This window comes from Haemaphysalis longicornis, unplaced genomic scaffold, assembly GCF_048455015.1.
Source record: "Haemaphysalis longicornis isolate Haplotype H1 unplaced genomic scaffold, Haemaphysalis longicornis Haplotype H1 scaffold_15, whole genome shotgun sequence".
Classification (NCBI taxonomy): Eukaryota; Metazoa; Arthropoda; class Arachnida; order Ixodida; family Ixodidae; genus Haemaphysalis; species Haemaphysalis longicornis.
In genome coordinates this window covers 17716863-17733062 of record NW_027526257.1, presented here as the reverse complement: position 1 = coordinate 17733062, position 16200 = coordinate 17716863, and the positions used below count along the sequence as shown (strand labels likewise).

The following is a 16200-nucleotide window of genomic DNA, read 5'->3' as shown; positions in this document are numbered from 1 at the left end:
ACAAGTTTGGAAATTGGCTGTCAGACTATCGTGATTAATTATTTACAGTCAGGAACACAGCAAAAGGCATACGTGTGGGAATACAACTCAAGTAAAATATTTATAACATCTGCACCACAGCTTCCTCGGGCGCTCATACAGTCAAGCACAGCCACTTCGCAGACGTGTAGTTTGCTCTGGAACGATCGTACAGCTGATATTTGTTCTTGAAATGGCTGGCTGCCCCGTCACTAACGTAAACAAAGTAGCTGTACACAGGGGCACTTTCTTCCAGGCATTCGTGCACCTTGTGGAGCGAGCGCATAGCATGCATGTGCGGTATCGTGTTGCATGTGATCGCTAACTACTGCGAAGCTCTGAACTGATTTTCTTGTAGTTACAACGCACGTAAATAGTGAAACCTGTGTTTTGTGCCAGTGGTACGACTGGACTTCATTTGGCAGAATAACTGTCCAATTTTCAGGGAAGTCGAAGTGCAGTACAATGCTTGATCGCCGTTCGCATATTTTCGCTTCGTTTATGGCAATGGCCTGGGTCCGCCTAATAGAGTCATGGGAAATCCACTTGGTGACCCATTTGCCTAGCTCCTTCACGAATGCAGCTGGCGGTAGACTCTTTTTTATCGGAGAACCAATTTCCCATACAGCGTATGTGACGTCTTCTTCGTCCGAAACGCCCAAAGCGGACATGGTAAGGTTGTCGGACATTGGGAATTGCCGGCACGCGCCCAAGAAACACTGCGTCGATGGTGAGGTGCAAAGACAAAGCTCCTTTAAGTTGCTCATTCTTCGGTCAACCCCTGTAACATTTTGCAGGGCCAAAGCAGACAGGTCGGCATTCGCACAATAAACGCAGACGCACACTTCATGCTGGGGTGAGTGCAAGACTTGGGCGGGAATGAACTGTGGGTGGGTGAACGGGTCACACTTTTTTTTAAGACAAAATCCGCTAGGCTTCCCCTGCCACATCTATCAGGATAAGAGTGTGCGGGTAGTCGAGCAAGCAAACACGCGCACAAATCCACGGGCAAACACTTAGGCACAAACGAGAGCATCCACCCATGAAAAAAAAAAAAAACTTTTAAGGGGAGGAGTCAAAAGCAAAGAAAAATATGGCAAGAGTAAAGCAAAGGGAAGCATCCGTTGAGAGCCCATCAACCAGTGAGTTGAAGGACAGAAAAGGACGGGGAAGTAGCCTCCCCTTACTGCAATTTTCGTACGCAAGCGTATCAAAATCGCTAGTAATACTGTAATGTACGCTTCGCCTTTGTGATATGTGACTAAACAATAAATATACGGCAATAATATGACAACAGACCGGAATTTAATAATACGTCAAGAAGCCAGGTACCCGACCGCACCTGATTCTCATTCCAGTAAAATAGGTTCGCGTGCACGTGGCGTCTCCGAAAAGCCTCCTACGGCCTCGTAAGCCGTGGCGCAGGTGTTTGTTTCCTGGTTAGTTATTTTTAAGGTCGTTCTCTCATGTTTGCCTCAAAGAATGCGGTGGGATACCCTGTACTGACGCCAACGCACCATGCACCACCAGCGGAAATGCGCCCGTCGTGGTGGGGAACTGATTAGGGTCTGAAGGTCAATCCATTCCCTCCCTTGTAACTGCCCGAGCGCCATCTGTTTCGGTTTCCTGCGCATCGGAGGAACCTTTGCTTTTTTTTTTTTTGCATCCCGCAAAATACTGGCGCCGCAAAGGAGCGCTTTCGAGCTGTTATCGGCCAGAAAGTTAGCTCGTTAAATAACACATTAGGGAAACAGGCGGGAAAAAAAAACAAAAAAAACAGAAGAATCTCCAGAATAGTTTTTTTCGTTTGGGAATACTGGAGAGAGATTGACCGTGCCGGCATGTGGCAGTGGAATATGAATTACCGCCCGTGTACACCCGCGCAACGTCCGGCAACAGCGGCCAGAACTTACCGCGGCGCGCCAAGACGCGTCGCGCGAGCCCCAAGTTTGGCCCCTTATAACTTTGCTCTCAACAAAATGATGCAACATGTTTTTCCGCAGTTTTGTTGTCCAAGTAAATGAGTCTTATTTTCGCAATTTTGAAGAAAATCGGGTATGGGGTTTTTTTATATTGAGTTTTGAATTTGCGCAATTTCTGAAAAAGAGCCGAAGTTATTCAATTTTTTTTAGTACTTCTAAATTTTCTACAAACACCATCTTTTGTTTATGCGTTCAGATACGTATGGCTAATAAAATGGCCGACTTACACGTTTTTCAGAAAAGAAAAAATGTAGATAGGGGGCGTCAAAAACACTAACAAATTATCGTCTGGGCCGATTTCACGATTTTTTTTAAAATGTTTTGTTCGCTGCAGGACGCTGATTTTGCGTTACACCGATTAGCATTCTGGTCCAGTTTATGGCCCAAAACATTTTATATACACCCCTTGTACTCCTTGACGTACACAGAGACGCAAACTGGGAAAAATCTGCAGTTGCCGAAACCACCGCTGCGCTCCGGGCACATTCAAACATTTTTTTCTCCCGAACTACGCACCTCAGGAGAAAACAAACTTGATTTTCGGAGGTTTCCATATTGCGCGCATATATAATAAAAAAACCAGAATGAACAAAAAATGGTCGTGTACACGCATGTTCGTTCTCTCGTGGAATCGCCCATGGGATGAAAAGTGTGGCGAAGGCTTGTAAAATGGTGCGGTTCGTCGGCGGCTGAGTTGAAATTTACGGCAGCACACCTTGCATAGTGAGGATGAAGTACTCCTAAAACAGCTCAAGCACCTTGGTTTTGGAGCTTTGATCACCAACGTTTTGAAGTGAAATGCCGTCCTGCAATATTTGGGTGCAAAGCAGGCGTGAGTACCACAACCGTTTCCTTAGTTGCGTTCCTGCATCACTAATAAAAGCATTCGCTTGCCCTGAAGTCTCCAATGCGTATTCGTCACAAGACGCCAATATGAATAAGTCTCATGTAGAATGACCATTGCAGGCGAGCTGCAATCCCGATGTGATTTTTCACGTTTCCAGGTGGTGCTGCAAAGCTGCTCATAGCAAGAACGCGCTTGAAGGCGAACAAAAGGGACTCGTGTCTTGCGCCATTCGACGATTGTGGGGACGGGATGATCACATGTCGGTATTCGGTCAATCCACAAGAAACGGACAGTGTCTCTGTCCTCCGATCTAATTCTTATCTGGAGAAAGGCCTCCCGGATATAAGCAGTAAGAATGATCTTGCTGCATTTAGGCTGCCAGAGAAGCTCGCGGAGACTAATGACCCAGCTTGATGACGTTATCAAGCATTTCGTTGAAAGGTGGTGCGCTGAATTCGTGCGACGAGGCATCAAATACGACGCGGACCTTCGTAATCATGGCTTCACGTCGGACTACCACCGTGAAGCCATGAAGTCTCACCGTCAAATCTCACCGTGAAGACTACTCTCTCTGCATGCCCTTCGGTAAAGTACTCGCTGATGAACCGCTCTAGCTGTCCTTTTATTCTTGTTTTTTTGCTACAGTCCGGTTAGTGCACGACGACTTCCCAGGTGACTTGATGATAAGCGGTACTACGTAGTTGCCTGTAATCTTGTGTACTGCACTGTGAAAAAGCCGGGTGTTTATAGACGTCAGGATGCTCGTGCGCATCGCTTATGCTCACTGCATCTAATCGCCACATCTCCAATGGGTCCCCTTGACGGAACTCGGTGCGCCAGTCATAACTGCAAGACAGGAAGAGGGCAGTTCTCCCAGTAACTCGTGCTGGCAGAGGATAGAGATTGTATCGTAAGTTCTCTGGACGACTCAGTCAAGCATGGCCTCTACAGCGCACAGGTTCCCTTTGAAATGCTCGACACTCCCTGTTTCAACTCTCCAATGATTGCCTGAGCCTATTAACACACTGACCGTCATGTGTTTGAGTTAGTCTTCTTTTGGGGCCACCATGTAAAGGCATATTGCGATCACGCAACGTAGTAATCAAGGTACCGTCAATTGGCGGACCCTTACGGTACACACGTCTTGAACTTCCAGAGCATGGAGGACGAGTTTCTTTGATTCAACGCGGCCACAGAGCGTGAGGGTAACCCTTCGGCCTTGATACTGGCCGGATCTGTTGCTCTTGCCGAATGTGCATACACGAAATCCTGTTCCAATACATTGCAGAGATAGCTGATGCGACACGTCTTGAAGAACAAACGTCTGTTGGCTGCTGGTGTCAAGCAGTATCCGTATCGCCACGCGGCCGTGGATTCCTCCCGCCCACATTGTGGCGGTTCGGAGCCACGCCGGTGACGAAGACATGCCGCTCGCAGGAGCCGTTGTAACCTCCCTTGCAGGCTGTGTTGCCGCGTCTTGGCTTTCATCGGAATAGGAGTAGGTGGTCTCGTAGCGTGCGATTTGTCACATTTCTCAGGTCAAAGATTGGTCTCTATTTTAACCCAAAGTTTCGTTTGTTTACTACGCACGTAACCCCAGAAGTCATTGCTGATAAAAAAGTTAGATCCTTTGGGCTAAGTGCACTATTTGAAATTGTGGACCCTCTACCGGCAATTCTGTAACTTTATGTATTTGACCTTCTGCTGGCACCCTCTCCACGTTTAGGGTGGCTAGTATGGTAAATTTTGTCGCATGATGACATTCGTACGTCTAGAGTATTGTTGAATATTTCTGTCTTGACTACATCCTACAGCTTTTGTGTGGTTTGTCCTCGTTCTTCAGACACACCGCAGTAAATGAAATTCGAACGACGGCTATGAGTTTCCGAGTCATCTACTTTCTTCTTCTCTAGCTGGAAAATTTTTAACATGCAATAAGGCACACACTTTTATGGGTAAGTCATCTTCTCTAGCTTCTTATACCTTTGAGATTCTCGTCAGTTGAATTATTTGACTTCTTTCTTTCTTTGATTTCTTCAGCAATAGCCTTGACCTGCGCTGAGATAGCCACTTCATCAAGGTGTGTGTTTTTTTTTCGCGTCGGCATTCAGAAGCAATAAAAACAAAGGGGCACCGATAGTTTACACAACATGTCAATAAAACATAGGCAGAGAAGCGGGAGCAAACCCACATCATTACTTTTCAAATATCTCTTGCAAAGGTTGACCACCTCGATAAGAATCACAAATAGTTTCATGAACTGCATCCTTGCACTGCTGCCAGGCCCACTGCTGGACGACCCCTCCATCAACTGTTTTATATAACTCCGTGATGTGTGCGGCACTATGCACCATAGAATCGTGTTCCCAGTGGCAACACTCGGGCACGGGGGCATCCATACCCCATTCGGTATGACCCAAGTCGTCGATTGTTCGAATAGTGACATCAGATAGTCTGCTGTGACCTGGATAAGGAGCGCAAAGGGGATCATGAACAGCATCCTTGCGCTGTTGTCGTACCCACCTCCAAACCAATGCCAGTGATGTAATGTCGTTCCATAATGTCTATCTTCGCTGTCTCTGCTAGTTGAGTGCTGGTTCTGAGAAGTTTATGAATGTTGTTTAAGGGATTCGCCAACCGCAACACCCATTCAACGCGTTTTCCCGCTTTCTTGGCCCACCGTGATTGGTGATATGAGCTCCCTCGACTTGACAGGTGATAATGTGAAAATAGGCGACGGTGTTTAGTATCGATGTGATTGGTTTGTGACCTGTTCGGGCAGTGCTAAGCATCAAAGGTGCTATTCAATTTCACAATGCTGTTTACTGTAATGCGTACAGGCTGCTCTTGGCTGGTACAACTTAGTTTACGATGGGCCAGCCACAATATACTGAACAGCCTTCAACCCTGCCAGGTCTTGTCTAGTTCTTGGGGCTTCGCTATCTACTTGCGGAATATTGGGCAGATTGGCCAAGAATTATCATAACATAACGAGCAAATTATCCGTAAAACGTTTGCAATGCAACGGCAGCCTGTTTAAATATTGCACAGTTGAACTTCAAGAAGTTTAGTAAATGAAACTTTGTGACAACAAAAATATACATTTTGTTATAGTGTACAATGAAAATTGCAGATTAGTCGGTTTAACAGCATCTGCAGTCTCTAGCTCAACGTCCGGGAAACCTAATAGAGGGTCACAAATTTGGACAGTACGATTTGGTCGGAAATTTGGTCAGGAAGTAGGTGTTGCAAATACAGTGAAACAGTAAAAGTATATGTAATAAAGCGTATGCAGTTCGATTTATACACCTCAGGAAGCGGTTTGAATGATGGCATAATTACGGTTTTAGAAATGCAGAGAACCAATGTTTTTATAGTTGTAATTATGAATTCATTAGTACGTCCTCAATCCGTCAAACGTTCTGGTACATGTAGACCTCTGTGTGTTTTTGTGTATCATATATTTACCCTAATAGTACCCTTACGAGACTTACTGTTTTACCTGTAGCAATACTAGCTGCATACGGAATTTCAGATTGTTAAAAAATACAAGAATAACAATGCGCATCCACTACGACCTATAAGTTTCATGTTTTTTGCAGGTGACGTCACTGTGAGCGCCAACCTTCGTCCCCGCACACAGTTGGCATCGCAATGGAGTGCGTACATCAACCTGTTTTTTTCGAGAGTGTTGTTATATGGTGACTCGTTGCATTTTTTGTCTTGTCTCTGCCTATAATGGTTACGTGCTTGCAGAAAATATTTTTATCCCAATGGCCTCCTTTATGCTGCTTTTTTTTCATGGGAACATTGTACCTAATGGTAAACCAAAAATATACCAAATAGTCGCCAACTGGTGTAGTTTATTCATTTTTCCCACGAACCATTCCCATTACAGCGGAAAGCGACACGAGGTGCGGGTCGCCACGTTCCGCGTACCCGCTATCTGAACGTTTTTATTAGCTATACTGCAAGATATGATGCTCATCAAGTGAGCAACCAAACCTGAAATTTGGAATAATGAAGAAGCACAGTAACAATCTAAAAAGCAAATATTCCAACCTTTATTGCTTTTATATTTATAACCTTTTGTCCAAATATAACAATGCTCTCAGTCCTTCCAGTTGTCGCCTGAATTCTTACTTGTTTTGTATTTTTTGCAATACCTCCAATGAGGTTCGACAAGTATAAAAAAGACTGCCCATGCTGATAGTAGACCGCGAAGAGCATAATTCACTCTATAATGTTTGTGCAGTTACATTTGTGTCTTCAGTAGTTAACCAAGTGGAATTAGGGTTTATTTCAGTGAAACAAAAACATTTTTTCACTTTTTCTGTAGACATGCAACAGCTACTTCCTCTTGGTACCCTGTGTAGAAAATTTGTACGCAAAAAGTGATAAAGTGATAATTTCCTGAGTGCGTTTGCTTTTGACCCAGTTTTGCCCAGGGTAAAGTAGCATAACAACGATCCCCTGAATCTTAAGTACAAGCAAACATGTTCCAGGTGATTAGGATACTGCGATTTGTGCAGTAGCAATAACGCGACAACAGAAATGCTTCTGTGCTATATTCCAAAGGGACGCTTGTGTTACGCATTTGAATAATTCGTTTTTAGTTATAATGCTTTAAACGATATATATTTCAATGTAAATGACGGACTTTTATTGGGAAAATACCTGCAGACACAAGCTCCGTTTGCCAGGAACCTAAAGCAAAAGGAGACTGCAGAGAGATTTACCAACTTTTTTAATATGACACCGATGCGGCCAAGTGCAAGCCCTTCCACTACGTCCGATGTAATCGAAAAGGCAACGTCTTCGAAACAGAACAACTATGCAAAGCCAGTTGCGCTCGTGAGTGATCTTGTTTATTGTTTGAACACTGTTTATTTGCATATCAGGTGCCTTAGACATTATGCATTTCGTCTTTATGAGGCAGTACAAGCTTTACACAAAATCTTGTACATGTTCCGGTGAGTGCAGCATAAAGTTCAATTATTTGGGAGTGACTTCGATGTATCAGATGAAGAGAGTGCGTTGTGCACTTCTACGAAAATGGTGAAGCAGTCTAACCTGTTTGCATTTTTTACATCTTTATCATTACTAACGCAAAAAAAATATCTACACGAAACTGCCATTTTCATTTAAAATACCGTAAGTTTCTATACATTGTTTGCTTGAGACCAAAGCAACATTTATTCATGATGTGATTATTGTTGAAATATCTTGTGATAATTGAACCTATTAGGTTGTTTCGGTTACACGAAAACAACAAATTACATACATTGCTTATTTCAGGAGAAGGTGTCGTCCTAATATACATGTCGCGATTATTTGCAATATAACTGTTTATAAGATCACGCGTGGTTCATATGTCCATATTCTTAACTGATTTTTCTTAGTTCGTGGTTTGATGTAATACGGGTACATCATTTTCTTCCCGGCTAATTTGTTCGGTTTGCAAAAAAGAACCTTTTAGGCCTGACGCTCGCTGCTTGTAGTGCGTTATAATTTTCCGAATGTTATCGACATTTATTAGCTAACAAAAAAGGTTCTTAATGCTATTTGGGAAACCATTAAAATTCAGGTTCTTTCTTGAGCATATACAAAGTCATTCTGTGACGCTGCAGCCAAATTACGACGAGCTGTTTTGTGCACAGTTAGAAGTTGAGTCCACAACGCAGGCCAAGTTAGGATGTTTATACCTGGGTATAAAATATATATTTATCAACGCGGCGGAACAAGAGATATCAAAAGAGGGGCTTCCAAAGGCAGTACTTTCCGTGAGCCAAACTCCTATGTCGTGCTTTGCGAGAGCACAAACGTTTTTGAGCATGATTTTGTGCACTTATGACCTCTGAAAAGCAAACGGGATCGTTCGTAAGAATAGAAGAATGGAAATACATTTCAATCATGATCCAGTTACTCCCATGCGAAATTTCAAGAATACCCGACCCATTTGTCACGGAAACTAAACAATCAAACACACAACTTTGCCTCCTTTCGGACGTAAGCACCTCCATTTTTAAAGTCTTTAGCGCACCCCATAAATGGTTTTAAAAGAGTGCGTTCATGTGTTCAAACATGTTCATTGCACGATTTTCAACAGGCTTTCACCAAGCATCGGGTTAATCTAAACAATTCGGCGAAAATATGTATGGGAAGTTACTGAAATCCCTTCAAGGACGTAGTTTAAATGCGGAAAGGGCGCGCGATTCAATTTCTGATGGTGGTGATGGCCCAAGTGTTCACTAAATGGAGATAATGCAAAAAGCAATTTACGTGATAGAGAAAGGTAATTGCTTCTTAAGAGACTCCAGAAGCAAACATGTCTAAATACCGTATAGCTTCTTTAAATGTCCAAATATGTCTTGATATCGTATAGCCCATTACCTAAAAACTTTTTTGTACCTTGTAAGTGATAAACAGCTTTCACGGAAAATTCGGCGCAACATTGCCCACTTATAGTACGGTCAATTTCTTTATGTCGAAGCATGAGCCGTTTAGCTTGGTGAAGTTCTGTTTACCATTTCGTATAGAATGTATTCAGCCAATTGATGGCTCCTGAGAGCTAAGTTATATTTCCCACAACATTATGATCTTTCCTGGCATATCTTTTAAATATCGTTGGCAGGTGTGGAAAAATCGTTTGTTTGGCCCGGTCTAATAAAGCTGTACGGTATTTATATTCTGGATCATGCTAAAAATATACAATTTAACGCGAAAGACGTTCGTGTCCAACCTTTACCTTTTTCTGCTAACGTTTTCGATCAAACAAAGTAAAAAAAATTTCTTTGAGGCAGAATTATTATAGAGGCCTACTTATGTGGTGGTGATGTCTGTTGTGGTCGATGGAGATTAGTGCACAAATAAATGAAATCTCCTTATTTCTGCAGATGTCTTGGTTGTGCGCAAATCCTTGTTCCAACGTTCAAAGCTACTAATAGACATAAAATACTCTGAAAGGGGTGATTAGCAATACGTATTTCAAAGGAAATATAGCAATTTCTTATGTCCCAAGAGAAGTTCAAAAAGCTCGGATTCTTCTTGTTTTCCACAAAGGTGGCAGTCTGTTGAAGTTTATTTTAATACAATACCTGTGGGATTTTTAAAATCTGTTTTTAAAAACTAGCAGTCATTCACGGTGGTCTGGTCATATACAGCAATCCCTCGTTAACTCGAAGTAGTAAAAACGGAGAAAAAATTCGATATAAGCGGCATTTCGAGTTAAGCAAAACGGCGAAAATGTTTGCCCAGGTCACTGTAAAAAAAAGCTAGTGCTGCGAGGAAACGCTCCACAGCACGGGAGAGCTACCGTAGTAAAGACACAAGAATTCGCAGGGAAAAAAATTCGTTGATTAACGCGACTTTCCTCTCCAACGTGAGAGATTTGCGGTGCTTTGGGCGGGACATCTTGGTCGATATTCGGAAGCGTCCGTTGCACAGACCACTCACTACTCAGCTAAACTGAACTCAAGATCCGTCACGTCCAGATCGCGGAGAAAACAAATACCAGCTCACACATGCAAGGGCTAGGTTGCGTACTGACGGGCACATGCTGCACACGCCGCCCCACCACGCTTAAGTCGCGCGCCGGTGCGCACACGTGATCACTCACACAGTTGCTTGACAAGGTGGATAGGAAACGGCTGCGTCCACGGGAATTTCAAATTTGCCCTTCACGACCGCGTTCGGCATTACGGTAAGAGAAAAGCGTTCGCATGGAGCCCTCGTTTCCTGTCAGGAGTAGACTTTGCCTTCAGCACTCCCGGTCAAGATTTTGAGATATCCAAAAACGTTTCGACATAAGAGGGGGTAAATAAAGAGCACCTATGGGAGGTTTATGCACGGCGCAAAAAAGTTTCGACTTAACCAAGATTTTGAGATATGCGAGTTCGAGTTACCGGGGGTTTGCAGATTGCCCTGAGGAAAGCAAGTTCTCTTTGCTGAAACGGAGGCCACAATCGTGCTTTTACCCTGTTCGAAGTTTTTCTTCTCTTATGCTCACTACCATCTTCAAAGTTCTACTACTCTCAGGATATATAGATATATATATATATATATATAGATATATTTATTTTTTATATATATATATTTATATATATCTATATGTGTATATATATCGTGGTTAGCAATTGGCATTTTCGTGCTGTTTGAGCCAGAGCCTTCGTAATGCATGTAGCAGTACAGAAAGATACGGGACGAGGGACTCGGTAAGGACACATATCAAGGTTGCCGTCGTCATTGCCAGTGCTATTAGGCTTTTTTCGAAAATATTTATCAGCGCCGAATGACATGTGTTTCGCATGTTTCTTTGATAAAGTGGTAAATAAGAAAAATAGAAGTCGAGAAAAATCCGCCGTTTTTTCCGGAAGCAGGAGTCCCCTGCCCTCCGACCACCCCTTACGAGGTGGCTGCTGGGAAAATTATGTTCTACGTGACCGGCGGTGGTCGAGGGGCGGCGCTAGTTGACCGGCCTTAGAGCAGTTGTAAATATAAACCCCCGCGGGAAGTCGAAAGGGGAGCCGTCGCGGAATAGCACAATGGTTAACGCACCGCATGCGCTATGCGGAGGTGTGGTCTCGGCTCCCATTTCCGCAAAAAACGGCGGATTTTTCTCGACTTTCTATTTTTGCTTATTTACCACTTTATCAAAGAAACATCACAAACACACGTCATTCAGCATTAATAAATATTAAAAAAAACGAATAGCCCTGGCAATGACGATGCAACCTTTATATGTGTCCTTACCGAGTCCTGAGTCCCGTATCTTTCTGTTCTGCTACATGCATTGCGAAGGCTCTGGCTTCAACATTTCGAAAATGCCAAGTGCTAACCCCGACATACGACCACGCCTTACATGGCGGACGCTGGGAAAAACACGTTCTAGAAATGTCGCGGTGGTCGAGGGGTGGCGCTAGTTGACCGGCCTCAGAGCCGTTGTAAATATAACCCCCCGCCGTGAAGTCTAGAGCCGAGGCGTCGCGGAGTTGTACAACGGTTAGTGCAGCGCACGCGTCAAGCGGAGACTCCCGCTTCCGGATAAAACGGTGGCTTTTGCTCGAAGTTCAATTTTCGCCTATTTATTACTGTATCAAAGAAACAGGACAAACACACGTCATTCGGCACTAATTAATATTAAAAAAAAGCAGAATAGCACTGGCAATCACGACTGCAACCTTGATATGTGTCCCTCTTGAGTCCCTCTCCCGTATCTTTGTGTTCTGCTACATGCATTACGAGGGCTCTGGCTCCAGCAGTCCGGAAATGCTAATTGCTAACCCCACCTCCGACCACGTCTTACGTCGCGGCCGCAGGGAAAAACACGTTCTACGTCTCCCGCGGGGGTCGAGGGGCGACGCTGGTTGACCGGCCTCAGAGCAGTTGTAAATATAAACCCCCGCCGTAAAGTCGAGATGGGAGCCGTCGCGGAATAGCACAATGCTTACGGCTCCGCACGCGTTATGCGGATATCTGGGTTTGACTCCAGCTACCGGAAAAAACGGTGCATTTTTTCTCGACTTCTAATTTGGCTTGTTAATCACAGTATCAAAGAAACATGATAAACACACATCATTTCGCACTATTAAATAGTTTTAAAAAGCCGAATAACACTGGCAATGACAACTGCAACCTTAATATATACGTATATATGTCTGTATCTATATAGCGAATCAGAATGGGAAATCAGGGGCTCGTTGAAAATAAGACAGTAATAAGAGTTAACAGTCCTGAAAACCTTGAAGAGGAAAGGTGAGGTTGTGGTAGCTTATTGAAACAGATAAAGAATTTGGAAAGAAAGAAAGAAAGTGAAGAAATAATGCCCGGAAGGTGGGATCAAAACCCACGACCTCCAGAATACCGGTCTGATGCTATAACCACTAGGCTACCGGCGGGGCGATTTTCTTCTCCACTTTCTGGGGTATTCGTGTTAAGGTATTTTTGTTTCCTGTCCTAGGGGGTGGTAGCCAGCGCCATTCGCACTACTCGGGGTAAAGGGGACCTCCTTTTTAACCCCCGGGCCGTGACTCCAGGGTCTACGACATCTCTAGAGTGGTCGACTGGCGTTGAACCCTCTTAAGCTTAATATGGCCCCAAGACTGCCAGAACAGAAGCCCTCGATAGCAAACCAAAAAGGGAAATCAGGGGCTCGTTGAAAATAAGACAGTAATAAGAGTTGACAGTCCAGAAAACCTCGGAAAGCAAAGGGGAGGATGTGGTAGGTCACTGAAACAGATAAAAAATTTCGAACGAAAGAAAGTGGAGAAAAAAATGCCCTCCAGGTGGGATCCGAATTCACGGCCTCAAGAATACCTGTCTGGTGCGATAACCCTTACGATACCGGCGGTGCGATTTTCCCCTCCACTTTCTGGAGTATTTATGTTAAAATAAATTTGTTTCCCGTGATGGGGGGGGGGGGGGTAGCCAGCGCCACTCCGACAACTCGGGGTGAAGGGGACCTTCTTTTTTATCCTCGGGCCGTGACTCGAGTGTCTACGACATGTCAAGAGTGGTCGAGCACCGTTGAATCATCTTGAGCCTCCTATGGCACCAAGAATGCCAGAAAAGGGACCATCGCTATGCATGTAGTGAATCAGAATGATAAATGAGGGGCTCGTTGAAAATACGACAGTTATAAGAGTTGACAGTCCGGAAAGCCCCGGAAAGCAAACTGGTGGGAGGGGGGGATGTGGTAGGTCATTGAAGCCGATAAAGAACTGGGAAAGAAAGAAAGAAAGTGAAGAACAAATACCCGCCAGTTGGGATCCGAACCACGACCTCCAGAATACTGGTCTGGTGTGATAACCACTATGCTACCGGGGGGGGGGGGCTATTTGCCCCTCCACTTTCTAGTGTATTATGTTAAGGTATTTTTGTTTCCTGTGCTGGGGAGTGGTAGCTAGCGCCACTCTGACTACTAGGATACAAGGGCACCTTTTTTTTAACCCCCGTGCCGTGACCCGAGTGACTACGACTTGTCGAGAGTGGTCGACCAGCATTAAATACTTTTAAGCTTCCTATGGCACCAAGACTCCCAGAACAGAGGCCCTCGCTATCCCTCCACTTTCATTCTTTCCAAACTATCTGTTTGAAGGACCTCCCACATCGTCCCTTTCGAGATTGTCAATTCTTATTACTGTGTCTGTCTATTTATCTATCTATCTATCTATCTATCGAGCTATATATATACATATAAATATATATATATATATATATATATATATATATATATATATATATATATATATATACATTTATAAAGCGAGTCAGTTTAGAAAATGATGTTCTGATTAAATTATCACACAACTAGGGGTTGGCCGTCCAGAAAACCTCGGAAAGCAAAGGGGAGAATGTGGTAGGTCACTAAAACAGTAAAAAAAATTGGAAAGACAGAAAAAAAGTGCAGAAAAAATGCCCGCCAGGTGGCATCCTAACCCACATCCTAACCCTAACCCACAGAACTTCGCGAATTTTTTAACATACTACTGGATTTTTTGCCCAATGTTTATAAGGAAAGTGCAGTATATGTAAATCTACAATATTTATCTCACAGAGGCTACCGCATTGCTTAGAGAAAATGTTACTTTTCCTTGTGCCGGTAAGTTTGGGTTTTGACATGAGATAAATATTAAAAGGGCACAATGTCGCCAGTTTTGCAACTGTTTTGTTGATTTGATCTTTATTTTATTTTGCTGTAGGACTGTTTACAAATATCCTTGGAAATTTACTAGGTTTCTTACAGCCACCAGTGAATACGAGGCATACTGCCTTTCCAAGGCCGACAGTGGACCCTGCTTTGATGAAATCCCCATGTGGGCATTCAACGCAAAGACTAAATTGTGCGAGCCCTTCGTCTACGGAGGCTGTGATGGCACCAATAACAAGTACCCAACAATGGAGGCCTGCTACTCCAAGTGTCTCAGTAGGTGAAAATGACCTAACTCTATAATGATAGTACACAAGAGCGCTTGGATTTGACAGAAAATGGGACAGACTAGGCGCTGTCACTTCGCGTGTAGTTGGTGTTGCTATCTCACATTTCAATGTACCAAACGTTTGCACTAGTCCGCTTTTTCCTTGATTGTAAGCAAATAATATTCGCTCGCTGTTCCGGCGCCGATGATAAAAATTCTTTTCAAAATCTATATACTCTGCTCGTCCACAGATAAATCAAGACATTAACCGTAATAAACTTTGCTCGACAGCTAATCTTCATATTTAGGAGTAATAAAATTGCTGAAGTCTATGTGCCGAAGTTTTACAATGTATCAGTTCACATTGAACAGGTCAGTGAAAGGATGATATAGTGATATGGATAGCACATTGCATTTGGGGCTGCTCAACGTATCAGGTCCATACGCGTACACATGTTAAGCATTCTCATAAGTAAATTTTTACCTAAATGGTATTTCTTTACCATTTGTGTTTCACATACATGCTTTGAAATATTTGTTCACACGGAAGCTCTTCAAAACAGAGTTACGATAGCCCCGCTTGCAATGAAACGCCAAAGGAAATCTGCCTGTGAGATCTCTCTAGATAGTTTTAAGTGTTCGAATACATTGGACATCGCGCCAAAGCTTCCGCGCTCAAGATAGCCCCCTTATGGGTTGTTTAAAAAGAAGTGTTGACGTACAGGTTCAAGGTACTGTGTTATTATTCAAAGAAGGTGTTATCTTTGCGATGTTCGTTTCCCCGGGGCTTCTCCTCCAAGCCGCCGCTGCACTGAGGATATGACCCCGGGTATCGTCAATGAACAAACTCAGCCTACGATACAAAACTGTACATTTATTTACATTACACTGAGGAGACTAAGGAACAGTGCTCGTTGGAGCCCGAAGACGACGGGCCGAGAGCCCCGATGGCCGGACCGCATCTGTCCGTCTCATCTTCCGTTCCCCTTGCCGCTGAGGGCCAGCGAAGGTGGAAAAGCGAGTATTCTTCGTCTGGATGCATCCCCATGTGGTGGCCGTTAAGACAACCGGTGCGAGCAGGCGCGGCCTGTCTCGGAATAAGCGGCGTTTGAAAGCGTCGCGCGACACGTTATTGGCATTTCCGCGCTGCTCTTCCGAGGACCAGCGCTAGTTAGTGCATCGAGGTGCCCGAAACCTCTACCACCACTGTGAACATAACTTTCGGAATGTTTCACACACCACACACCACGCACACACTTGCACCATCGTTCCTTCAATTGACGACCAATACTCGGCTTGGCCAGTGCCCCATGACCCTGGCTGCAGGTCACCATGACAAAGAATAGCCACAACACTCTTGTTCAGTTAGAGCGAGCGGCCTTTAGAAGGTTGTATGCACAGGCCGTCGTCTTTCGAAAACCCCCCGGCCATACGGCGA

The 16200-nt window shown here is 44.1% G+C and overlaps 1 protein-coding gene across 1 annotated transcript in view; it reads left to right on the top strand.

The window, feature by feature from the left end:
- The window catches only part of LOC144165814 (BPTI/Kunitz domain-containing protein-like), a 44520-nt gene that overhangs the window by 17507 nt on the left and 10813 nt on the right, over window positions 1-16200 (top strand). The window contains exons 2-3 of the mRNA XM_077695596.1: window positions 6450-6506; window positions 14591-14770. Of these exons, the coding sequence (XP_077551722.1) occupies window positions 6450-6506; window positions 14591-14770 (237 nt within the window). The remainder of the gene's footprint in view (window positions 1-6449; window positions 6507-14590; window positions 14771-16200) is intronic.